Below are 27,184 nucleotides of genomic sequence, written 5' to 3'. Positions count from 1 at the left end.
AAAAAAAGATTTATTTACTAGTATGAATACAGCATTCTGCCTGCATGTGTGCCTGCAGGCCAGAAGAGGGCATCAGATCTCAGTATAGATGGCTGTTAGCCACCATATGGTTGCTGGGACTTGAACTCAGGACCTCTGGAAGAACAGCCAGTGCTCTTAACTATTGAGCTATCTCTCCAGCACCTGCAAAATTTCTAAAATGAAAAAAAAATGAGATAGAGGGATCATATACCCCAGGCTATCCCAGGCTAGCCTTGAATTTGCTATGTTACTCAATGTAAGCATTATAGTTTGGATGGAAAGGTATCCTGATATTTGGGAGCCAAGGAATAACCAAGTCACACCACACAACAAACCTCACATAAGAGATTTATTGGGAGGGAAAAACCAGGAGGGTGGTTGCCTCTGCTCAGGGGAGAAATAGCAGAGAACTGAGCAGAAGGCGGGGCTTATATAGAGTTTCTTGGGGAAGGAGATGGAGCTTTTCAGGGTGGACATTGGTGGGGTTTCAGGTCTAGAGATTGGGCTTTTTACTCTGTGGGGTGGGGGCAGGATCCAGTTGTTGGGGCAGTTAGAGTGTTCTGTGCATGGAACCTGGCAGTTGGAGGGCCTCAGGGGAGGGGCCTAACCAATTGTACGGCTCGAGGGGCTTACATTCCCCTTTTTATATTATTACTAAACAATCAGGTCACAAGAAAGGGGGTGATGTGATCCTTAGACTACTTCCTGCTGAATCGTGGTATCCTTTGGGCAAACTTGATCTTCACCATCGCTGGCCTCTGGCTCTGCAGCTAGGGGCTGGTAATCCTGTAATAACAACTGATTAAAAGTCTGCTTAGAAATATTTTGACTCTATTGTTGAAGAAATGTATGTAAGAAGTTTATAAGGCAGGGTGCAACCAGTAGGAGAAAGTGGGTTAAGAAGGGTAAGTAGTTAAGAAAGGTAGCTGACCCGAACTAGTGAGAGATCACTGACTCCAGACTGACACCCGGGGAACCTGCATAGGAATGAACTGAATACAGGTGACAATGGTGTGGCTTGAGCAGTAGTACATGGGGCCACTGGCAGTGGGACCAGGATCTAACTCTAGTGCATGAACTGACTTTCTGGAGCATGGAATCCATTCTCAGCCTAGGCACGGGGTTGGTTGGGAGGAGGGACTTCGTCCTGCCGCAAAGAGGTGATGGGACAGACTTAGTTGACAAAGGCCACCTCTTTTGCCGTTAGTTAATCCTCGGTGATCTTGTAGCACTTGTGGCACTCAGCCAGTCTATGTCCCTTGAGGTAAGAAAGGGCTGAGGCCCCCACTGGAGATCCTGGAGGAACTGAGAGGAAAACCTAAAATAGCTAGGGAAGTAGTCAGTTCCGTCAGGCCCTCTCTAGAGGGTGTGACCTGACTGCTCCTTTGTCATGCCAGGATGCTCTAAACCTTCTGATGGGAATCCACATGTGCTCTCCAGTAGGTACCAACCTCTAGTTTTGGAAAAGAGAACACCAGGGTACATGTACCAAACCACCCGTCAGGTAGGCAGTGATAAACTTGGGTGCCATAGAGAAAGGAAGCATTGGGAATGTTTGGGCACAGGGACTGGGTGGTGGTACTGAGGGTAAAGGTATTGCAACCCGCAGAATTCAGTGTGCCCACAAAGCATGTTGGAGTTAAAGCAGTCTACGATACTGAAGAGAGAGGTGTAGGAAGGAGAAGGGATGGTAGTAACATTGGGCTTAGAGCAACTAACGAGAGGCGTGGTGAGAGAGTCTAGTAAGTCAGTGGGTACGATCGCAAAGGCAGGCATGAGTTTGATCCAGGAGGGACATACAACCAGTATTCTGTTGTTGGCCGTTTGTTTTGTTTTGTTGTTGTTGTTTGTTTTTTTCTCTTTGCGCACACAGCAGCTATTGCGGCTGACCTACTCCTCTGCTTTCTCCCCCTTCTGCTAGGTCTCACTCCTGGCTCCCACTGTGGAACAAACCTACAGATCCTGTAAGCTTTGCAGCTCTGATGGAAAGGTGTCCTGGCAGTCCGGAGTCAAGGAACACCACAATGTCACTGTAAGTGTAGCAGCTTACAAGCTGTGCTCTGGGGAAAGGTTTCCCCAATGTAACAATTCTGCTCTGGCAGGGGAGGGTTTCCCCAGCAAAGTTGTTATAGCTCTGTTCTGCTTAAGGAAAAGATTCCCCAGCAAAAGTGTTACAGCTCTGCTTAGGTACCCCAGAGGGTAACAACTCTTCTCGGCTAGAGGAAGGTTTCCCTCTTGAAAATGGTATAGTTCTGCTGAGCTGCTCTCGGGAAAATTGTTACAGCTGGGCTTCACTCTGGTGAAAATGTCACAGATAAACCTCACTCAAGAAATTTATTGGGGCCCGGGCTGTGGTGGTGTAAGTCTTTAGTCCCAGCACACGGGAGGCAGAGGCAGGTGAATCCCTGTGAGTTTGAGGCCAGCCTGGTCTACAAGAGCTAGTTCCAGAACAGCTAGGACTGTTACACAGGGAAACCCTGTCCTGAAAAACCAAAAGAAGAAAAAGAAGAAGAGGAAGAGGAAGAGGAAGAATCCAGGGTGGGGTGGCAGCGAACTGAACAGGGTACATACCTTATATAAAGCTTCCTTGGTGGTGGTGGGGTCTGTTGAGTTTTCCAGGTTGATTTGGGATTGGTGGGATTCCGTGCTCAGGGACTTCAGGGATTGGTGGTATTTCAATCCCTGTACCCAAGTTAGGGTCAGGGTGTTTATTCTTGGCCCTTTCCACCCTACAGGTCTATTTATGGTAACTTAAAAGACAGGACATTTATACTTAGTGCATGTGTGCACACGTGTGTGTGTGTGTGTGTGTGTGTGTGAGAGAGAGAGAGAGAGAGAGAGAGAGAGAGAGAGAGAGAGAGAGAGAGAGAGAGAGAGAGANGAGAGAGAGAGAGAGAGAGAGAAAGAGAGAGAGAGACTAGATAAAAGTAAACAGGGCTTGGAGCAGAGACAAGAGAAATAGGGAATGGAGAATCTTCCCATTTCCCTGATCGCTCACACTATTTGTAAAGGTCCTGAGTGATATTAGGATCTAGGGTGCTCTTAGGTGGTTCTTTGGATTGATTATCTAAGGGGTATTGAGGCCAAATTTGATTGCAAAAATTTGATTGAATAAATTTGAGGCTCTTCAGTTGGGTGTCAGGTGGAGAAGCTGGAGGTTTTCTAAGAGGCATCCCAAGGGGGAATGGGAGGGTGTGGAAGACACGTTCCCATGGTAGAGAGGAAGGAAAATGTCACTGCAGCCTGTAGTCGTGGGCAAACCTAGGACTCAGGGAGGACCAAACAAGGGCCAAGCCATTCAGTGGGTCATTGTAAGGCAGAGGAGAGTCTCGGGGCCTGGTACCGTGGCTTCTGTAGAGGTGAGAAGGTGAGAGAAAACCAAGCTCTAGGAGGAGGGTCTCTTCCACAGGAAAGGGTCGGGAATGGGGTCACGAAAGCCATGAGGGCCTAGAGGAGCTGTGTGATTACAGGTAGCTCCAGGGAGAAGGGGACAGCCAGGGGCATAGCAGCCCAGTTGAGCCTAAGGAAACTGCAGGATTGCAACTATAAGGGTCGGGTGATGGGGTCAGGTGTAGAGGGCCAGCTGTCTGTGGCCTTAAAGACCATGGCTGAGGGTGCCAGAGGGGTGCTGGACACTCAGTGGTCACTTTGTCAGACTCAGGGAAATGTTTACACTGACTAAGGGGGAAACTTAGCTAATTGCTGCAGATGGAAGGGACAGAGTGATTGCTGAGGGGAAGGTGAGTCTGTGGCAGTTGCACGGGAGTAAGGGATAGGGTCTGTGCACCTTAGGCACCCGAGGGGCACCGCAGGCACAGGGAGAGCCTATCCCGGGTTCTGACATAAATGTAAGTGGTATAGTTTGGATGGAAAGAAATCCAGGCAGTAGGGAGCCAAGAAATACCACAAAGTTACACCTCACAACAAACCTCACAGAAGAGATTTACCGGGAGGGAAAAAACCCAGGAGGGTGGCTGCCTCTGCTTGGGCAAGAAACAGTGGAGAACTGAGCAAAAGGCAGGGCTTAGATAGTTTTGGGGGGAGGGGATGAACTTCTTAGGGTGAAGGAATCAAGGGTGGAGATTGGTGGAATTTCAAGTCCAGAGACTCAGCTTTTTACTCTGTAGGCTGGGGGCCTAGCTGTTAGGGCAGTTAAGAGTGTGCTCTGTGGGTGGAGCCTGGCAGTTAGAGGTCCTCAGGGATGACCTTTAACTTCTCAACCTTCTGTCTCAGCCTCAGAGGTTCTGGGATACACTGTGCCTTGCTTTATGATGTGGGACTGAACTCAGGGGTTGGTGCACACAAGGCAAGCACTCTACCAACTGAGCTATATCCCAGTCCCGTGACTCTTGTTCATGCAGAGAAATATACAAACATGACAGATTCTCACTTCTGGCTACATTTAACATAATCATTTATCTTCTTTTTCATTTTGGAGTCTTTAGCAATATTTTGGATCTCATTTCTCTCTCTCTCTTTTCTGAGACAAGATTTCTCTGTATATTTCTGGCTGTTCTGGAACTCACTTTGTAGACCAGGCTGTCCTCAAACTCAGAGATCTACCTGCCTCTGCCTTCCAAAGGCTAGGATTTGGGTATCATTTTTAAGTTGCTTTAATTTTCTGGAATAAAGTAAAACAAAATAGGGGCTGGAGAGCTGGTGCAGCAGTTAAGAGCACTGACTGGTTCAAGAGGACCCAGGTTCAATTCCTAGCACCCACCTGGCAGCTCACAACTGTTTGTAACTCCATGATCCAACACCCCTCACAAAGACATACATACAGGTAAAACACCAATAAAAATAAAAATAAAAAGACTGGGTGGTGGTGGTGAATGCCTTTAATTCTAGCACTCAGGTGGCAGAGGCAGGTGGATATCTGAGTTTGAGGCTACCTGGTCTACAGAGTGAGTTCTAGGATAGCCAGGGCTACACAGAGAAACCCTGTCTCAAAAAACAAAAAGAATAAACAAACAAAAGTAAAACAAAACACAAATCAGGGATGTGGCTTAGCGGTTGAGTAATGAGGCTCAACCTCCAGTACTAAAAAAATTAAAAATAAACAAATCAGGTTTTTTCGATATTCTAAAATACTTTAATAATTAAGACTGGTGGGAAGACTGATATACAATGTAATTATTTATTTTACATGATTCTGTACATTAGGGGACATTCTGACGTTACAATATGCTAGGCTTTACAACTGTGACTTCAAATTACAGAGAGAAAACACAAAGTCAGCTCTTATATACACTAAAACAGAACCACTGACTAGATGCTGCCCTAACAAACGAGATGAAGAGTGAATCCGAGCGCTGGTGGCCCAGGAGCAGACGGGTAGCTCAGGCTTGGCACAGTGAGGGAGAGCAGCGGTGGAGGACGACTGAAAGGTTGTTTTGCTGACAGGCATGGCGCTTGCGAGGTGGAGGCAGGACCATCAGAAGGTGGAGGTCTTCCTTGGCTATATAGTGAGTTTGGGGCCAGCCTGGGCTACATGAGACCATAGCTAATAAAACAGAAGAGAAAATGTCACCTCAGCCACAGACAGTGAAGGCATATGCAGTCTGTAAAACCAACAGGAAAGCAAGTGTGGTTGGGATCAGGGCTGAGGACAGCTCAGTGGCAGAGAGAACTGGCCTAGCTTGTGAGAACTTGGATTCCATCTTGAGCACACTGAACAAAATACAATCACAAAAGAGGATGCTGAATGATCAGGTCAGCAATTACGGCAACCTTGTGTCTAGACTTACAACTGTCATTGGTCTTCCCCTCCTTAGCCCAAGAGCTTTGAGAAGGTGGGGAGGAGGTGGAGGGTGAGGTGGTGGGGAGGGGTGGGGAAGAGGTGGGGAAGTGGGGAGCCAGTCCTGTTTCCATAACCGGAAACTACCTGGTAGTCACAGGAAAAACAAAACCACCTTTTCCTCCGGAGAGAAGGAAGTCCTATTTTAAGGTCACTTTAGCTTTTGTTTGCCCTATATTCTAAATCTTCCGCAAGTGCGGTGTTAACAAGGAGAACACTGCTGAAGGAACACAAACAGAAAGAGGAATGGAGAGGAAGCACTCGAAACTCACAATTTACTAAATGGTGGGTGAGGAGGAGCCAGCTGTGCCTGTGGACGCCTATGATCCTACGATCCCGGGCGGGAAGGCGGGAGGGAGACCTCAAGTCAAAGGCTGGCTGAGCTACAGAGTTGCAGACTAAAAGAAGAAAGAAGAAAAACTGGGATGTGTTTCTTTTCCACCTAGAACGTGAAGAGCAATTGGGAGGGAGAGGTGAGGCTGTATGGGCTTCAAGAGAAAACTCTGAGGCACAGACCAGATTCGCTTTGGGAAATCACATTTACATCACAAATACAAATTGGGAGGGCCTGATCTAAAAACTGAGGCACCAACCACACTGGCTACAGCATGGACAGGCAAGTGAGGTGAAGGCTGCCGGAGAGAAGCAGCGGCTACTGGAGTAAAGAGGCACTGTGCAGTACGGAGGGCCAGCAGCACACAGTGCCCCCACCCACTGGCTGAAGTGACTAACGATATCATTTGGTACAAGGAATGTATACTTAGTCTAAGGAGTCTAACCCATGAGTTGGGCTCTGCCAAACTGGCATTAATATTAAGGCCTTTTTCTTGGTTTGTATAGAAACTATACTTGACACTCATTGAACAGCTTGATTACAGTTCAGACTGTTTAACAGATAGATTTCCATTATTTCTTTAGGATAACTTTAAAATAAGGACCAGGATGAGAGCCAAGCATGATGGTTCATGCTTATAATCCCAGCACCTGAGAGGCTGAGACAATGTTTGAGGCCAGCCTGGCCTACACAGCGAGGTACAGGCTAGCCTGAGCCAGTTTCAGATCTTGCCTCTAAACAAAGGAGCTGGGATGACAGGTGTCAAAGGAGGGACAGCTCAGACACCAAGCTTCCTGGGGGCCTCACTGGTCATCTAGAAGGGACAGTGTAATCTTTCTACTGCCACACCAGGGACGTCTAAGCATTCAGGAGTGGGGGCCCATTTGCTAGATAGCATGGTAGAGCCTCCAGGGTTGTTCTGGCAAGAGGTTTAACGCCTACATGAGTGGGTCACACAAACAGGGAGGCGGTTAAGGCTAATGGCACAAACTGCCTCAGCACAGGCAGTTGTCTCGGGACAGGGTGTGTGCTACCGCCAGTTAGACTCGGAGCCTTCAAGGGCCCGAGCTCAGGTGGCTGGCGAGAGGAAAGCCCTCAAGTCCTCTGCAGTGTTGTGAGGAGGTTCAAAAGCATCAGCTGTCTCATGTCTCTCCAATGGCAGCCCAGGAGAATCCGTTACAGTGGAAGGCTACATTCACAGAAGTGCTGTTCAGCTCTGAACCAGATCCCAGAGCAGCTCTGGCTGTGGTGTGGGAAGTGCTATAGTTGCCCTGGAGACAAGCAACACAACAGCTCTGCTTTCCCATGGTCCTTTAGTCCCCTTTTCACGATCAGCATCACGGGCGATGGTAGCTAGAAGGGTCAGAAAGGGACAAGTTACCAGACATTGGAGACTGCTTTCCTATTCTTGAAATCTGTTTTGGAAAGTCAAAAGGGCTTTTGTTGGTTACAGGAATCTATGCACCTCAAGTGGTGCTGAGGACTGACCAGGGCCTTGTGCGTGCTCTGCCCTAATTAAACTCCAGCTCTGGCTTCGCTATATCAGTAGCAGTATTGTAGTCGGAGGGCGGGACTTCCAGCACTTGGGAGTTTGAGGCAGGAGGACTGCTTTGAGTTCCAGCCTAGCTTGAGCTACAGTGTGAGATCCTATCTCAAAACACACACACACACACAAAGTGGGGGGCGACAAGCTCCCCAAAGGAGGAATGGGTCAGACCTGTGTGCTTGTCACTCCAGACTAGCAGCAAAACAGCTGTTTGTTAGAAGCCAAGTAAACAAGAACAAGATCCCCCAATCAAAACAGAACAATAATCATGGGCTTTCCCCTGAAGGACCTACTATCTAGTGTTGACATGGTGGCAGCTCCAGCTGTAGGCTGAGGAGCAGAACCTGAGACCGAGGATGCTTGTTCTCGAGACTCCGGCAGCGCAACCTCAGTAAACCACAGGTGCTGTCAGCCTTCAAATAGCTGCACTTCATTTCCCAGTCACCCTTCCGCTGTAGAGCAGTTTGCAGAAACCTGAGGCTCTGCCTGATTCCCTGTTGCAACCTAAAGACCCAGAATTGTATGTACTTGTTGTAGGTGCTCAGTAAATACTTGTTAACTAAATGAAGCTGTCTCTACAGCTATGGTCTCACATGCCGCACAAACTTCATTAGCCGAGGTAAAAATGCAAGCACTCAGGTGTGGGGCTCCCATCTGCAGTCTCTGCTCTCGGAAGAGAGGTTGATTGGCTATCAAGAGCCCCAGGCTAAGCTGGGCGTGGTGGCACAGGCCTACAATCCAGCCAGTACTTGTGAGGCCAGCCACAACTACACAGCAAGACCCTGTCTCAAAATCACCACCAACAGAAGTAGCTGGGAGCTTAGTAGCTCAAGTTTGTAATTCCAGGGTAGAGGCTAGACAGCTGTGAGTTTCAGGTCAGCCCTGGTTATATATAAATTCTAAGTCTGGGCTACACAAAATGGCAAAACTCAGAATGGCATTTAGAATTAGCTCTTAGTTCTCATCCTCTTTTGCTGGTGATGTTGCTGTGGTATGGGTTTGATTTACCCGAGGTGGCTCTGGAACTTGTTATCCTGAACTCCTGATCTCCCTGAGTGCTGGGATGACAGGCATACACCACCACACGCAGTTTATGCAGTGCCGGGGATGGCACCTAGGGCTTTGGGCACACAAGACACATACTCTACCAACTGAGCTACATCCTCAGACCTATTTATTTATTATTCTTTTTTTTTTCTGGGGGTGTGTGTTGGTTTCTTAAGGCAGGGTTTCTCTGTGTAGCCTTAACTGTCCTGGAACTCACTCTATAAACCAGGTGGGCCTTGAACTCAGAGATCTGCCTGTCTCTGCCTCCTGAGTACTGGGTTTAAAGGCGTGCGCCACCACTGCCTGGTGTATTATTCCATTTGTAATATGTGTGTAGTGTGTGAGTGCAGGCCCACATACACTACAATGGACACATGGGAGTCAAATGACATCTTAGGGTGTCAGTATTTGTCTTCCACTTGTTTGAGTGAAGGTCTCTTGTTCAGCGCTGTGGACAGACACCAGGCTAGCTGAGGACTGGCCTATTTCTGCCTTCCACCTCACCATGTGCACTGGGACGTCAGACACTCCCAGATGCACCTGGTTTCTCATGGTGCTGAGATCACACTCGTCTATACATTTCCCGTGTGCTGAGATCCACGTGTGCTGAGATCACACTCGTCTATACACTTCCCTGCTGAGATCACACTCGTCTATACACTTCCCGTGTGCTGAGATCACACTCGTCTATACACTTCCCAGCAGTGCTCATCCACAGAGCAATCACCCCAGCCCCACTGTCTTTGTTTTTTAATACAAGGTCTCATGGAGTCTAGGTAGGCCTTGAATTCCTGATCTTTCTGCCCCCAACTTCCAAGACTACAATTATGGATTTATAGCACCATGCCTGGCTTTCTAGATCAGTAGAGTTCCTCCTATCTGAACAACTTTTTGTTTGTTTGCTGGGGAAACTTTACTCAGCTACAAATATTTGAATCTTTGGGTCTTACCGTGTAAAATGTTTGCTGTCTTCATGAACCTCCATCTCTGAGCTTTTAAATTCATTTAATTCTTTTCTTATGGCAGCCTGTAAGATAGAAATAAGATTTAAGCATCTTTTCTCTCTTGAAGGGCAGCCTTGTGACTTGCCATGTTTCTCTAATGGGCTTATCATTAGGAGAACCACACATCTTGGATGCAGCCCAGAGGGAAGAAAAGTCAGGCCAAGAGATCCAGCCAAGCTGAGCCAGACACACAGTACTCTCCTTGACACTACTAAGCTTCATGTAAACCCGAAAGTCTCGATTTAAATCAAAATGTTAAGAAGATAGTCTTTGCCCTCTCCACAGCACATTAAGCAGGGCACAGAAGTGACAGAATTACTCAGATACAGCACCAAATCTCTTCCAATTGCTGCAGGTAAAAATGTGGGGATTGTTTTTTGTTTTTGGGGGGGAGGGGGAGATTTATTTATTTTATGTGCATTTTTTTTCCTGCATGTATATCTCTGTGAGGGTGCCAGATCCCCTGGAACTGGAGTTACAGACAGCTGTGAGTCACCATGTGGGTGCTGTGAATTGAATGAATCTGGATACTCAGGAATAGCAGCTCTTAACCACTGAGCCCTCTCTCCAGTCCCAAAAATATGTTTTATTGGGACTGGAGGGGTAGCTTGGTAGTTAAGAGCACTGGCTGCTCTTCCAGGGGACCCGGGTTCAATTCCCAGCAACCACATAGTGGCTCACAACTGTCTGTAATTCAGTTCCAAGGGATTTGATGCCCTCTTCTGGCCTCTCTGAATAGACATTCATGCCGGAAAAACATCCATAAACATAAAATAAATTAGAAAAAAAGGGTATTTTATTTCCATCTCAATTTTTTGTTCTGTGATACAGCTTATTTTTTCTTCCCCACCCTTATGCAGCTGTTCCCTTCCTCCTCTTCTTTGTTTTTCCCTTTTTCTGAGACAGTGTTTCTCTGTATAACAGCCCTGGCTGTCCTGGAACTCACTCTGTGGACCAAGCTGGCCTCAAACTTAGCGATCTGTCTGCCTCTGCCTCTGCCTCCCTAGTGTTAGGATTAAAAGGGTGTGTAGCAAAAATAATGAAAACCCAGAAACAGACATTGGGGTTCAACCTGAAAACCAGAAAAGCAAAGCAGCCAAGTTACTAGAGAAGTCTTACCTCTACCAAGGCTGGGCGACCATAGAGGAAGTAGACTAAGCCTCTTTCTCCCATTTTATATTCCCTCTAGTGTTGGGAGTAAAGGCATCCCTTAGTACTGGGATTCAAGGTGTGAGCCACCACTACCTGCAGGTGTTTCTGCGGTGGTCTTGTGTAAGCCCAGGGTGGCCTTGAACTCACAAAGATCCTTCGGCCTAGGTTTTCTAGGTTTTCCAAATCCTGGGATTAAAGGTGTGTGCTACCACTGCCGCCCTTTAGTGGCTTAGCTTTGCTTCTGATCTTTAGGGAAGCTTTATTGATTAAAACATAAGTAAAATAACACTAAAGGTGTGTGCTAGTACGGCCTGGCAAAACAGCTGTTTTCTTAATGTTTAAGAGAAAACTTGGGTTTACATCTTGGCATTTTGTATCTTGCTTTGAAATGTAACATCCTATCAAAACTAGAATCTCTGCTGCCGGCTTACTTTTCTCATCAGTGCCGTGTCCTTCTGAAGACCCACACTGGGCTGTGGCTGGACTTTGCCAAGTGCCTCCCTTTCTGTTACCTCTATGCTTAAAATCTATGTTTCAAAGCGTTCTTAATAAACCCTAAGTGTGCTTCACAATAATAACAGAAAGAGTAGAGAAGAGGGAGATCCTCAGAGAATATGTGAGCATTTTTGAGTTACCTTGTCAGCAGGAGTCAGTTTGGTCCATGGCTTATCTGCTCGCCGGTCATAATCCTGAGCATCTGTAACTTCCACATACTCATTAAACCGCAGGATCTTCCTGGCAAGTAGTTCAGCCACAGTCGGCCTTTGACTGAGCTGAAACACACAGAGCCAAGCATGCGTTAAATTGCCTTTACCATTCACTGAACAATGGAGTTACATGGGAAGCTTTCTTTGTTACTTATTATTTATTTTGAAGATTTATTTATTTATTATGTATACCATGTTCTGCCTGCATGCCAGAAGAGGGCACCAAATCTCATTCTAGATTGGTTGGGAGCCACCATGTGGTTGCTGGAAATTGAACTCAGGACCTCTGGAAGAGCAGCCTGTACCCTTAATCTCTCCAGCCCTCACTTGTCTGTCTGTCTGTCTATCTATTATCTATCTAGATATTCATTCATTTATTTATTTGATTTTTTTGAGTCAGGGTTTCTCCGTGTAGCCCTGGCCATCCTGGAACTCACTCTGTAGGCCAGGCTGGCCTTGAACTCAGAGATCCACCTGCCTCTGCTGGGATTTAAGGTGTGCACTGCAGCCACCACCACCACCACCAGGCCTACACTTTTTCTTTTGAGATAGGGCCTTACACTGTAGCTTAGGCTAGCCTGAAACTTACAGTTATGTAGCGAGCTAGCATAGAGCCACACCTGATGGAGATGTATAATCAACTCGTATGGCTAAAGTCTGACCTATGCTATGATCACGCAATGATCATCAGCTGCTTGCATATGCGTGGGCCTATGGGCAGTGCCCACCTGGCAATCCGGGATTGGCAGCCCATGCCTACTTAAGGGCTGGGAGAGGTTTGCCCGGGGAGAGAGGGGATGAGAGGAGAGAGAGAGAAGGAGAAGGAGAAAGATTGCTGTGAATAAAGTCCTGAATAAAACTGCAGTGAGAAGAGCTCCGGTGGTCACATCATCCTTGCGGGACGAGGTGGGGCACGACACAGTTAATCCTCCTGCTGATCAGACGCCTGCATGCCAGAATTACAGGCATGAATTGCCACCTCCAGAGAACCCGAGAAGCTTTAACTATACCACCTGGGTCCCATCCTCCCCAAAGCTCCCCAAGGACTTGGGGTATCGGGAATTTCCCTTTGAGCTGGCAAGGTGGCTTAGAGGGGAAAAGCACTTGTCACCAAGTCTAACGAACTGCAATTAATCCCACAAGTTGTCCTCTGACCTCACCATGCATACCATAACATGCAACACTCCATTCACACAAAATAAATAAAAATGTGCGAAAATTTGTGAGAGTTTGGTTTTCTGTACAGAATCATAGCCATGTCCTCTGGTCTTCAAACTTTAATATGTACCCTTAGCGCCTGAAGATCTGGTTACAGTGTAGATGCCGCCTGATGACAGAACTCAGTGCAAAGCAAAGCACAAGGTTAGTATCTGTGACACCCTTGGTCCACCCGTAGCACTGGCCCCCTCCCACCGCCCTGCCCCAAGAAGAAACAGATTCTGATTATAAATGGATCTAGAATAGAAACTGATGTTACATAGCTCTGAGATGTCCTAGGAAATACGTGGCCAATGTTACCAAATTAGCAGAATCTGTGAAGAAGTATGATTTTGTTCCCTAAAGACTTATTTATTTATATATTATATATTCAGTGTTCTATCTGCATGTATGCCTGCACACCAGAAGAGGACATTATCAGATCCCATTATAGATGGTTGTGAACCATCATGTGGTTGTTGGGTTTGAACTCAGGACCTCTGTGGGAGCAGCCAGTACCTATGAGCCATCTCTCCAGCTCTGAGAAATTAGATTTAAGGATATACAATTAGGTAACCTTACATGTTAAAAGGCAATAGAACCACTAATCAGTCTCGGATAAGCAAGGATAATTCCTCCGTTCCTGGAGAAGGATAGAATAATTCCAGAAAGAATATCTACACCTGCACTGGGATTTTTTTTTGGCCCCCCCTTTTCTTTTCAAGACAGTATTTGTCTGTGTAGCTCTGGCTGTCCTGGAACTCCCTGTGTAGATCAGGTTGGTCTGGAACTGAAAGATCCACCTGCCTCTGCCTCCTGAGCGCTGGGAGTAAAGGTGCTGCGGCATTATGCCTGGCAATTCTTATGATTTTTTTTTTTCTAAGACAGGGTTTCTCTAGCTTTGGAGCCTGTCCTGGAACTAGCTCTTGTAGACCAGGCTGGCCTCAAACTCAAAGAGATCTGCCTGCCTCTCAGAAATCCCTCTCAAGTGGTGAGATCAAAGGTGTGTGCCACTACTGCCCAGCAATTCTTATGATTTTTAAGAAGTATCTAAGAGCACATCCGAATCTGCAGGAAGCAATCACAGAAGTTGTGGACAATGGAAGAGAGAAGAGACGACTCCAGCGCCAACATGGACCCTGTGTAGAAAAGGCCCTATCCTGACTGATCGAGAAAAATGCCTCTTCTTATTTTTTTAGGATTCAGGATTATTTCAATTGTTTTCTTGATTAGAAAACAACCAGTTTGTGTTGCAAAATGGAATGCTACAAATTCTCCTATTATTGCTTTTATATATATATATATATATTTATACTTACATATAAATAAAAATTTTAGTCTAAGAGGACTCACTAGTAGAACACTTGTTTAGAATGCACAAAGACCTTTTCTTTTTGCTCTCTAGTCTCACAAAACAACCAAGCAAACAATCCCCCCCAGACAAATAAAAAAAAGCTCTCAGAGCTTTTGGATTAAATGTGACAACCTCTCAAATATTAAAAATAAACCAGCAGATGCCACTCCTGCTAATGTGTTATTTTCATACTGATCTAAGGCACAAGCCAACTCCTTCACTCCAATCACACAGGCCGTCCAGACACAAGGACACCGTACCTTTCTAGTGAGTCGACGTTTAATCTCCCGCTTCTCTGCTTGCCGGTCAGCTTCATTTTTAGCTTCAGTTGACAGAAACAGAGGGTGTTACTTCAAATGACAATTCGCACAGCAGACATTCAAGTACTTACAATACATATAATTCTTAGCGTCAAAGCTAGAATGAAATACTCCACTTGTGAATGGCTAATCAAGAAACTTCCTAGCAGGACAGTCTTTTTCTGTCTACTGTACAGTCAAAAACTTAAGAGCAAGACAGGGCAATGCATCAGGCTTGAGCTAAGGATGTTTTTTACTTTGTTTGGGACAGGCTTTCTCTGTGTAACAGTCCTGGAACTAGCTCTTATAGACCAGGCTGGCCTCAAACTCACAGAGATCCGCCTGCCTCTGCCTCCCGAATGCTGGGATTAAAGGCCTTTGCCACCACCACCCAGCAGTTTTTCACATTTTTAAAACACTTTAGAGGTACTTAAAGGTTTCCATGTGTTTAAAGATCTACAGAGCTGGACATATTGCTAATATTGACTACAGTGCTCTTGAAGAGGGCGTTTGCAGGAGATAGTTCAGTGTACTTGCTGCACTAGAGGACCTGAGTCCAATTCCCAGAAACCACAGTGGAGGCTCACGATTGCCTGTAACTCCAGCTGGGTGTGGGAATTCCACTCCCTCTTCTGGCCTACCATCACCCCACCTCAAATATGGCACACACTCACAACACATACATACAAGCATGAGTAATAAGAATAAATAAAAACTTTTCTTGGGGGAAAATAGTTTCTAGGGGCTGAAGAGTAACTCCAGTTCCAGAGGACCTGATGCCCCCTCTTCATGTGCTGCACAGACACATGTGCAAGCAAAACACATACAAATAAAATAATAAATTACACATAAAAAAGAATGCATACTGCTCGTGCAGAGGACCCTAATTTAGCTCCCAGCACTGTACTGGGTGGCGCACAACTGCCTGTGACTCTGGCTCCAGGGGATCTGAAGCCTCTGGTCACAGTGGCCCCTGCACTCATACGCATGTTCACACATATATGCAAATGAAATATATGAATCTTTCTTAAGAAACGGAAAAAAAAAAGTTTCCAGAGTAATCCCTAAAAATAGGTGACTGACACCGCGTCCTGTCGAGGGCAGCACCTATAAAGTTCTCAATTATAAATTCACTGAGTACCTAGGCTGTGAATGTAGATCCAGAAAGCACCGAGAAAACAGGCGATGGGTCGGTCAGACGGCATGCTCGGAAGCAGCTCTAGGAGATCCTTCCATTTCTCTGCTAGTAACACTTTCAGTCATCCCACAGTCTCTGAGGAGAACCTCTATCACAGGCACCCCCATCCTTCATCACTGAACCCCTTTCCCTTTTGCTTCCTTTCCTCCTCACTCCTGTATCCCTCTGCATCCGTATCCACAGGGATGAAATAAGTAAGAGCTGTCTAGAAGAGATCACTCTCTGAGGGGCAAACAGGACTGCAGGCACAGTCAGAGGGGTGGGACTTGAGACACAAGGACACAGGGTATCCCAGGATATGACTGGTCCTTGTCCTAGGGGCTCAGCTCAGATTCCTCACTCAGGTAGGTACTTCCAAGGCACATGGACAGAGTGGCCTTAAGGGAAGAGCATAATCTCCAGAGTTCAGGGTGTGCTGAGAGCAAAGGGTGAGAATCCCTGCTGTGAGAAGGAACTAACATGGCTTGGGGTGGGAAGACCAAAGGGAGCAGCAGTGGAAAGACCTGGCTGGGACTATTTCTGGTGATTTTGACTGGGATGGAGACAAGCAGTGATGAGATGGGAGTGGGAGGCAGGGCTGCCACCTGTCCTCAGGAGCTACAGATCCCCAGAGAGGAAGGGGGTGAGCAACAGAGCACAGGTTCTAAGTCAAAGCGCTGGTAAAACAAAGTCAGTCTTAGGTCAGAACATTGTTCCGGGTTAACTATGCACATAGGCAGGAAGTTAGATACGCATTCCTCTTTGGTGGCTACAGAAATACAAGTCAAGCAATAAAAGCAGAAGGAATATTCTGGGCCTTATCCTTAGAATCCACCAGGAAGAGGAATGTCCTGTCCATCAGCTCAGCCACTATCTCAGCTCCCTGAACAAAGGCATAGGCCAAGCCTGCACACACTATCACAAATGCCATCACAGACCCAGGAGCTAGAAAACATAACACAGTACACTAAACAATATCATGGTGACATCTTCCTAGGAACTGGGCTTCCTGAGCAGGAACTAACTCTCCTTGGCCCTTTTAGCAAATACTCTGTCCTAGTGCATATTACACTCATGGTGCACAAAGGCTGGACTTACGCTGTAGTATGTTCCGCTGCTCCAGCTCCTCTGCGGTCGGTCTTTGACTCAGTCGCCTACAAGAGAGAGACACGGGTACTTAACTGCCCACAGCAAACCTCCAACCACCATTTCTAAGGATTTTGGGGTTGTTTGTTTGCTTTTTTGTTTGTTTTGGCCAAGATTTATATTGATCTATAACAAAGAATCAGTAACATTTCTAACATATACTTCAGTAGCTGATTTGTTTAGCAGGAAACCAGTTTGATACTGAAAGTGCTAACACACACACACACACAATATTATGCTGAATGTGGTGGCTTTATACTGTGAGGCCAGCACTTGAGGAGAGATGTAAAAGATCCTGCCTCAGAATGGAAAGGTAGGTAAGTGTGGAGGTAGCTTGGCAGTTAAGAGCACTGGTTGTTCTACCAGAGTACCTGGGTTTGGTTCCAAGCATCCATGTAGCAGCTCAAAACCAACTACAACTCTAGTTCCAGGGGGGCTGAGTTTCTTGGGCACTGTACACACTTGGTTAAATACAGTCAAAACACTCATACACATTAAAAAAAAAAATTAACAAAAAGAATCCTTGCAGGATGTGATGGTGGTGCACACCTTTAACCCTAGCCTGGTCTTCAGAGTGAGTTTCCAGGACAGCCAGGGCAACACAGAGAAACTCTGTCTCAAAAAAAAAAAGGTGTTCATCATCTCATAAATCTTGTGTGAACAGATGTCTCTGGTTTAGTGATGCTGAACATATTTTTGTTTTGAGACATGGTCTCACTGTGTAGCCCTGACTGTCCTAGAACTTGATGTGTAGACCAGGCTAGTATCAAACTTAAAGATTCACCTGCCTCTGCCTTCCAAGTAATAGGATTAAAGGTACACACACCTGGCCAAATGCTGAGTGTTTTAAAATATACCTGATGGCCATATAAAGACAGAAGAGTTTACACTATAATCCCCAGAACTTTTTTTTAAAAATATTTATTTATTATTACACAGTGTTCAGTCTGCATGCCAGAAGAGGGAGCCAGATCAAATTACAGATGGTCGTGAGCCACCATATGGTTGCTGGGAATTGAACTCAGGACTTCTGGAAGATCAGCCAGTGCTCTTAACCTCTGAGCCATCTCTCCAGCCCTCCCCAGAACTTTTGCAGTGAGCATACTGGTGGGAACTCATAGAATCCTGACTTTCAAAGTGGCCCCAGGATCAGTCATATGAACAAACAAGAAATACAACCCAGGCACCGCCCTGAAGCAAAAACTCTGGGTGGAACTCAACAATTTGCTTTTAAACAAGCCTGCCAGGTAAGTTAAGCCTGCCAAATGAATGCTTAAGTGTGAGAACCACTGACTAGAATTAATTAGAGGAACAAAACACCAGAGGTAAACACTAACTAACAGGGCTCTGACTCAATTAATTGTATCAGTTACACAGTGAACATTAGAAGTAAGGACAAAGACTATATATTTGGTCACTGGTGGTGGTCTGAGTCTTTCATCCTAGCACTCGGAAGGCAGAGGCAAGTGGACTCCTGAAAGTTCGAGGTCAGCCTGTCTACACAGCAAGTTCCAGGAGAGCCAGGGCTACATAGTAAGACTCTACTTCAAAACAGAGGCAGAGGCAGGCAGATCTCTGAGTTCAAGGCCAGCCTGGTCTACAGAGGAGTTCCATAACAGCCAGGGCTATACAAGTAACCAAAGGGGGATAAAAAAGATTTTATTATTTTTAATTGTGTGTTCTGGGGACCAGAGGTGTTAAATCCCTTGGAGTGGGAGTTACAGGCAGCTGTAAACTGCCTGATGTGGATGCTGAGGACCAAATTCAAGTCTTCTGAAAGAGCACATCTGAGGTCTAAAAAAATTGTTTAATACACACACACACATAAAACAATACAGTTCAGTGATGGGGCGTTCGCCTAGCTTGCATGAGGACCTGTGCTCTATCCCTGGCACCACAGGAAGCAAAGAGCCTGTAGCCAGGCATGGTGGCACATAGCTGTAACCTCATCCTAACTGCCATGAAACCCGATCTCAAAAAGTCAACAAACTATAAATTCAGAAAAGAGAATGTATGTGGCTTGAAATCATAAACGTTTTCTCTCATTTTTTTGAGGAGGGGCCTCAGGTAGTCCTAGATTATCCTCAAACTCATTATGTACCTGCAGGTGGTCTTGAACGCTAGCTCACTGTTTCTGGGATGACAGATGCTACCACACCCAACTGAAATACTGGTTTTCTGTCCTTTAGAGAAGTTGGTCAACCCTATTTTATAAGGCATAGGATTATAAGCAGTTAACATTTTCTTCTTTTTTCTTTTTCCTTCCTTCCTTCCTTCCTTCCTTCCTTCCTTCCTTCCTTCCTTTCCTTCCTTCCTTTCTTTCTTTCTTTTGAGATAGGGTTTCTCTGTGTAGTCCTGGCTGGGACTGCAGAGATCTACCTGCCTCTGCCTTCTGAGTGGGGGTTAAAGGTGTGTACCAGGCTTTTTCTTTTAAAATGTTAATCACATTTACTTTTGTGTGTGTTTGTGCATCTGGACGTGTGCTAGGAGGAGGCACACCCGTGACCAGAACACATAGGTGGGACCACTGAAAACTCAGGAGTGGATTCTCTCCTTCTCTTACTTGGGTGCCAGGAATTAATTCAAGTTGCAGAGCTTGGTGGCAAGCACCTTTACACACTAACCCAACTTGTTAGCCCTTAGGTTTTCTTTTTCCTATAATTTTCTAACTATTACTTCTTCATAGAAGACTATGCTGAAGTACTTTGAAGTAGAGTCCCTGAGCCAGGTATGGTGGCCCACGTCTTTAATTCTAGTACTCAGCATGTTGCGGGATAATTGTCTGTATTCTGTCAATCATGTTTTAAATAAACGCTGATTGGCCAGGCAGAAAATATAGGCAGGAAAATCAGACAGGAAGTAGAAATGATAGAATGAGAACAGGAGAATTCTGGGAAGGGGAAGTTGATTCCTCCCACTCCTGCCCAGATCACCTAAGCAGCAGGATGTGATCTGCCCCACTGAAAAAAGGTACTGAGCCACATGGCTAACATAGATCAGAAAAATGGGTTAATCAAGATGTGAGAGTTAGCCAATGAGAGGCTAGAGCTAATGGGCCAATCAGCTTTATAACTTAGAGACCTATGTGTGATTTTCTTTGGGGGCCAAACAGTTGTGGGGTACCGGGCGGCACAAAAACCCCAACAAACAAACAGGACCCCCCAATGTTACACAGCAGAGGCAGGTGGATCTCTGTGAGCTCAAGGCCAGCCTGGTCTACAGAGTGAGTTCCAGTACAGCCAAAGCTACACAGAGAAACCCTGTCTTGGGGAAAAAAAAAAACAAACAAACAAAAACCCCAAACCCAAAGTACATGCATATTGGCACTGTACACAATAATCAGTAAGGCAAATAGTACGCACTAACACATCTAGGTAAATGGTGTATTTTCTCACAACTTTTCTTGTTTGAAATGGGTCTATCTATCCCCCTCTAAAGTAACTGATACACAGTATGAGATAATGACTTCAGCACCCCAAATGCCAGAGTATACAAAGGGCCTGTCTTGTTTCTAGATGCAGAATGAACACACAGTCTGTGTACAAGGAAAGTGGAGCTGGAGGGGTGGCTGCTCTTCCAGAGGACTTGGGTTCCATTCCCAGCACCCTCATGGCAGCTCACAACTGTAACCCCAGTTCCAGGGGATCTGACACCTTTACACCAACACACACAAAATAAATTTAAATTAAAAAAGAAAGAAAGAAAGAAAGAAAGAAAGAAAGAAAGAAAGAAAGAAAGAAAGGAAGAAAGAAAGAAAGGAAAGAAAGAAAAGCTAGACGTCTATAGTAGGAAAGAAGGCTGGGCCTTAAGTGATGGACGCCCTCAGTTAACTTTTCTTGTAGGGAGAAGAGTTTTTTCTTCCTTTTATCCCTTTAGACGGGGGAAGTGTCTATGCCATGTAAACATCTGTCCATACACAAATATGCTCATTGCATAAACAAGAGGTTGGCCTGCATTCCACTTCCCTCCTTTTTGACTCCAGCTGACTTGAAAAATATACTAACTTTTTTAAAAGAAGTAGCTACATAGTACTTATTTAAAAAAAAAATACAGGTATGATGAGTTAGGTTGGCATTTCATGGTTCAGCAATCGGATAAGTCACACAGGAATCTGCATGTCCTGGAAACCAGCCTGACTTCTTTAGCAACCTGTCTGAGCCTCCTGTGTTATGTGATGACTGAAAACTCCCAATGCCATCAATGATGTTCCCCATCTCCTAAAGCTTAGAGAACTCCACCTGTCGAACACACACTGTTAAAAATTATTTTTTTAAAAAACAGATGAATGCTTCATTTCCAAGGGTCTGACATACACAAACCCAAATGCAAAGGCGTACCGGATCAGCGTGTTCCCAATCTGGTGCCGTATTTCATTCCACTCCTCCTTGCTTTTACGAGGCCAGGAATTCAGGTTCAACTCTGGTTCACTGGGTCTGCTGCTCAGCTTCATTGCCAGCGTGTCTTTCCTCTTCACTCTGTTGGCCAGAGCACCTTTACACAGGGGAAAAAAAATGCTAAGGCACAGAGGCTCATGTGAACCATGCAAGAGCGTGAGAATACAACTCCCAGCAGCCCATTTGGCTTTGAATGAGCCAAACTCAGAGGAAGGAACAACATAAGACATCAAGGCACTTAAAGATAATTTTCAGCAAAATAGAACGAGACAGATAAAGGATACATTTCACTCTACACTTTCCTCATTTAGTGAGAATTAAGTTTTTATTTTAATTTTATTTATTTATTTATCTATTTTTTTGTTTCTCGAGACAGGGTTTCTCTGAAGCTTTCACCAGGCTGGACTTGAACTCACAGAGATCCACTTGCCTCTGCCTTCTGAGTGCTGGTATTAAAAAGTGTGCACCAGCCGGGCGGTGGTTGCGCACGCCTTTAATCCCAGCACTCAGGAGGCAGAGGCAGGCGGATCTCTGTGAGTTCGAGACCAGCCTGGGCTACAAGAGCTAGTCCTAGGACAGGCTCCAAAACCATAGAGAAACCCTGTCTCGAAAAACCAAAAAAAAACAAAAAGTGTGCACCACCTCTGCCCAAGTTTTATTTTTTTATTTTATGTGCACATTTCTCAGGGTATCAGATTCCCTGGAACTAGAGTTACAGACAGTTGTGAGCTGCCAGGTAGGTGCTGGGAAAAGAACCCGGGTCCTCTGTAAGAGCCGCCATTACTCTTAACCAATGAGCCATTTTTTCTAGTTCCCTTATTATTTTATTTTATTTTGTTTGTTTTTCAAGACAGAGTTTCTCTGTGTAACAGACCTGATCTGGAACTTGCATTCTAGATCAGGCTGGTCTCGAACTTACAGAGATCTTCCTGTCTCTGCATCCTAAATGCTGGAAATAAAGGCGTGTGCACCACTGCCCTGACAGTGAGAGTTTCTAAAGACGGAATCTAGCCTGCTCTGGGACAGTCTTCTGACTTAAAACATGAAAGCTTTTGGACTGGAGAGATGGCTCAGTGGTTAAGAGCACTGTCTGCTCTTCCAGAGGTCCTGAGTTCAATTTCCAGCAACCACATGGTGGCTCACAACCATCTGTAATGAAGTCTGGTGCCCTCTTCTGGCCTGCAGGCATACATGCAGACAGAATATTGTATACATAATAAATAAATAAATATTAAAAAAAACATGAAAGCTTTTATATTAGTAAATCTTGTCATCTCTTCATCACTGTTTTGAGAGAGAGTCTTGCTATGTTGCCAGGCTGTGCTCAAACTCCCGAGGTCACAATCTCTTACCTCTGCCCCTTAGAAAGTGGACTAGAGTCATCATTCTCTTCCTACCCTTGCTTTCTTTGCTGTTTGGAGACGGGTTTCATGTAGCTGACACTCCCACACTCCCCTTTCCTGTTCCCATCTCTCCAGAACCCTTTCTTGGTTTTTGAGCTAATTTAGCAGTTCGGGCTATGTTCTAACTAATGTAATCCTTTTGCTTTAGACTCTCAGATGCTATGGTTATAGGTGTGAGCTACCACATCCAGAAAAACACACTTTTTAGTTTAGGTTATCAAGAAGTTCATTATATTAAGAAAAATCATCATTTACCTTTTTTTTTTAAATATTTATTTATTTATTATGTATACAGTATTCTATCTGTGTGTATGCCTGCAGGCCAGAAGAGGGCACCAGACCTCATTACAGATGGTTGTGAGCCACCATGTGGTTGCTGGGAATTGAACTCAGGACCTTTGGAAGCATCATTTATCTCTTTTATTTAAGTCTTTCCTTTAAGCTTTTTTTAATGACGTATGTGTGTTTATATCTGTGTGGAGGTGTGGGCACATTGAGTGTAGGTTCCCTCAGAGGCCAGAGGTATTGGATCCCCTGGAGTTGGGAGTCACAGGTGGTTGTGAGCTACCCAACATGGGTGCTGGGAAGCAAGAGTAGTATCCATTCTTAACTGCTGAGCCAGCTCCTTCTCCAGCATCTTACCTCGCTCTTCAGTGTAATCTCTTTCCAGCTTTTCTCTATAATTCTTAGCCTCTATCTTCAAGGTGAATGGCTTTGGTTTTCATTTTTTTAATTTTGTACTGAGCACTGAATCCAGGCTCTGTGCTTAGCACAAACTTCACAACTTAACTATACCACTGGTCTCTGGGGAAGCAGATCTAAAATATAAACCAAGAATCTGAATGACGATGGCACACACCTTTAGTCCTAGCACTGAGGAGGCAGAGGCCGATAGATGTCTGTGAGTTCAAGGCCACCCTGGTCTACACAGTGAATTCCAGGCTAATGAAGGCTACACAGTTTATCTCAAAATTAAATAAAATAAATCCAAATGATTCTGTCAATGTGGCTCCCTCTCATGGCTTCCTTCAACTGAGGCACGCTAAAAGGGAGGCAGAGTCCTTCACACCTGCCTCCAACAGCCAGAGGACTCCACGGAACAGGATACCTGTTTCCGCACTTGCTGGGGATCTAGCTCATGGACAGAGAGTTGCCTGGCATGTGTGGTGCCCAGCCCCCAGCACGACAAACAAAAGAACTTTCACACTTTCCCTCTGTTTCTTACTCTGATGGCTTTCATCTTCATCATCTTCATCTTCTTCATCTCGATACTGAATAGGGCCCTCTGAATCGGAGTCACTCTCCTTCCCTTCCTCTTGCAGACACGGTGGTAGTTTAGGAGTGCCAGAGGCAGGTGTCATATCTTCAGCAAATGCCAGTGGGCAGGTCTGCTCTTCTTCATCATCATCTGGACTAACAAATGAACATAATATGGTTTTGCCTTTCAGAAACAATGAGGCTTTTCAAAAGGATAGAAACACACACGAAAAGACCATTAGTAGAAGACACATGAATCCCTGTCTTGACATTAACATTCTTCGGGGCTAGAGGAATGACTCAGAGGTTAAGATCACTGGTTCTCTTCCAGAGATCCTGAGTTCAATTCTCAGCAACCACATGGTTGCTCACAGCCATCTATAACGGGTAATGGATACCCTTAGACAAAATACTCATATACATAAAGTATATAAACAAACAAACAAACCATTAACATTTTTCCCAAGAAGCTTTTTAGAATTTATGAATCTAAAAAGCACTGGGCTCAAATCCTTCACTGTTTCTTAGTAGATACTGATACATTTCAGAATTTGCCTAATTCCATTCACAGAAGTCTTTAGAGTAGACACTCCCCTTATTTAGGTTAGATACTAAGCAAGAGAGGCTGAGTGACAAGCCAGGACTTGGAGAGATATGATAACCCAGGGCTTCTTCATTATCAGCAAAAGTTCTGAAGCACCATGTAACACATGTGTATCATGTAAAACTTATAGAGTTAATATTCACATCCACAAACAGGTACTTTTGGTGTCGACACAGAAATCATCATAAAAATCCATTTACAAAAACACAAGTTGAGAGAAGTTAGCAGGGTAAAAAAAGCCGTTTCTAGAACTGACACTCCTGGCAGGGCATTTCTTGAACTTGAATTTGCCCACATTTTCTGAGGCTGCCTCCCATGTGGGGCTATGTACACTAAGCACAGGAACAGGAGGCAAGCAATGAACACTCACACTTTAAGCATCTCAATGGTGATGGGAAGTGACCTGGTCCGCCCCAGGGTACCACTGTCCTCAGAGAAGCCGTCACTGCTCTCAAACAGCAGGGAATGAGCTCTGTGAGCGCCTTCCAAGGGAGGAGTCACAGGAAGGGGGCTAGTAAGGGCCTGCTGAATTCGGATATGCAGCGGGAGTGGGGGCAGCCTGGAGGGTATATGGGGTTCCCCAAAACTCTGGTCCTGTATCTTCTTGGGGACTTCCTTTTTCTGATCTTCCTGCTGGGAAAGGTCCTGGGATAGATCTAAAGGAGGGGAAAACTCAACTTCTGACACAATTTGAAAAGTCTTAGCAGGGAACGATGGGGACCGTGGTGGCTCTGGAGGTATGTGGGTAGGCAGCGGGGGCGATGGGGAGGATGGCGGGATCATCAGCGGTGGTTCCCACACAGAGACAGTTTTTTCTCTTTGATCACTTGCTGTTTTTGTTGTGGGTGAAGCAGCAGGCTCTGAGGTGGGTCCCAAGGCTGACGGAATGCCTCTCTTGGGTGGTAAGGGTGGGGATGGTTTCTGCAACAGTGAACCACTATTCATTGCTTGGGACAGTTCAGCTGGGAAGAAGAGAGCAACACATTGTTAACACAGTCTTACAATGCACGGAAGACCTAGGTCAGATCTAAGCTTTCAGGCAAATTATATAATTTCATGGCTTTGAAATTCATAATTTCTTTTTTAATAAATATTTATTTATTACGTATACAATATTCTGTCTGCGTGTATGTCTGCAGGCCAGAAGAGGGCACCAGACCTCATTACAGATGGTTGTGAGCCACTATGTGGTTGCTGGGAATTGAACTCAGGACCTTTGGAAGAGCAGGTAATGCTCTTAATCACTGAGGCATCTCTCCAGCCCCGAAATTTATAATTTCTTAAATACCTGAAAGAAACTTGGTATTTATCCAGGTAGAAGATCTAATGAGTAGTAGAGCTGTAAGAATGTTAATCTGATGATTAACATTTAATTACTATGATGATACATATGACATCTCTGAGCTGATGGAATAAACAGAATAGATCCAGAAAAAAAAACTTATTAAAAACTTGTTTGTAACTGGGCAGTAGTAGTAAATGCCTTTTATCCCAGTGCCCGGGAGGCAGAAGCAATTGGATCTCTGTGAGTTCAAGGCTAGCCTGGTCTACAGAGCTATTTCCAGGACAGCCAGGCCTACATAGGGAAACCATGTCTAAAAAAAAAAATTGTCTTTTTTTATTTTTTATTTTACGTATATGAGTGTTGTGCCTACATGTATGTCTGTGCATCTTATAATGTACCTGGACTAGTGCCTCCAGAGGCCAGAAAGAAGGCAGTGGATCCCCTGAAACTAGAGTTACGGGCAGTTGTGAGCTGCCACGTGGGTGCTGGGAACCAAATCTAGGTCCTCTGGAAGAGCAGTCAGTGCTCTTAACTGCTGTGTCATCTCTCCAGCGCCATGATCCCAGCACTCAGGAAGAGCAGCACAAGTTCATGACCAGACTTCTCTGCATACCTAGCTCCAGGTCAATCAGGGCTAAATAGCAAGACTGTCTTCTCTGTGTAGCTGGGGATGAGGAGGAGAGTACAACACTTTACAAAATTTGGTCTTAAAACTGCAACCTGGGTGGACAGGATGGCTCAGTAGGTAAGGGCACATACCTCCAAGCCTGATGACCTGAGTTTGATCCTTAACTCACAGTGGAAGGTGAGCAGCAATTCCTGAAAGCTGTCTTTCGACCTCCACAGTGCACTGTGATGTGTGCGTATTGGCACTCACACATAGCATGTACACACACACACACACACTAATAATAAATTAATTAAAACCAAAAGCACCCCAATTTCTTGGGCATTCTTTCATTACCCTGTTAAATGATGACACCTTAATATCTTAGCTTTGTATTATATATTGTTTAATAAAATTCAATAAAGCTATTTAATAAGTCTTGACTTATATGGCAAATACACAGCCGTTCAAAGAAACTAAACTGTTTTTTTTTTTTTAATGTTTTTTTAAAAAGCTTTTAAATTGCTGGGCAATGGTAACGCACACCTTAATCCCAGCACTCAGGAGGCAGAGGTAGGCAGATCATTGTGAGTTTGAGATCAGCCTGGTCTACAGAGCTTGTTCTAGGACAGCCAAGGCTACCAAAGAAACCCTATCTCAAAAAAAAACAAGCAACTTGGGGGTAACTGGTTCTTTTTTTACACCAAGTAAGTCATGAGGATCAAACTGAGTTGTCAAGCTTGGTGACAAGTACCTTTAACACTGGGCCTCCTCAGCAGACCTGTCTCTATGCCTTCCTCACCAGCACCACCTGAGGTGACAAGGGAAAACAAGGTCTCATCTTATTTTTTCT

General features: G+C 45.2%; 1 protein-coding gene across 7 annotated transcripts in view; it reads right to left on the bottom strand.

Annotated features, from left to right (window-relative positions):
- Positions 1 to 5,144: 5,144 nt before the first annotated feature.
- Positions 5,145 to 27,184, bottom strand: part of Phactr4 (phosphatase and actin regulator 4) — a 79,322-nt gene continuing 57,282 nt past the window's right edge. For 4 of the 7 annotated variants that reach the window (XM_050153071.1, XM_050153034.1, XM_050153052.1 and 1 more), the window contains 9 exons: positions 27,086 to 27,142; positions 24,810 to 25,401; positions 23,804 to 23,991; positions 21,119 to 21,272; positions 16,734 to 16,789; positions 14,420 to 14,481; positions 11,537 to 11,674; positions 9,696 to 9,772; positions 5,145 to 7,505 (listed from right to left, as the gene is read on the bottom strand). In XM_050153071.1, coding sequence (XP_050009028.1) covers positions 7,490 to 7,505; positions 9,696 to 9,772; positions 11,537 to 11,674; positions 14,420 to 14,481; positions 16,734 to 16,789; positions 21,119 to 21,272; positions 23,804 to 23,991; positions 24,810 to 25,401; positions 27,086 to 27,142 — 1,340 coding nt within the window. In that variant the 3' untranslated portion in view covers positions 5,145 to 7,489. The remainder of the gene's footprint in view (positions 7,506 to 9,695; positions 9,773 to 11,536; positions 11,675 to 14,419; positions 14,482 to 16,733; positions 16,790 to 21,118; positions 21,273 to 23,803; positions 23,992 to 24,809; positions 25,402 to 27,085; positions 27,143 to 27,184) is intronic. The other 3 variants (XM_050153047.1, XM_050153081.1, XR_007593706.1) reach the window with 2 other exon arrangements.

Source organism: Alexandromys fortis, unplaced genomic scaffold (assembly GCF_014885135.2).
Source record: "Alexandromys fortis isolate MF-2015 unplaced genomic scaffold, M_Fortis_MF-2015_v1.1 scaffold_26, whole genome shotgun sequence".
Lineage (NCBI taxonomy): Eukaryota > Metazoa > Chordata > Mammalia > Rodentia > Cricetidae > Alexandromys > Alexandromys fortis.
Note: the sequence above shows the minus strand (reverse complement) of the source record. Positions and strands in the feature narration are given on the sequence as shown.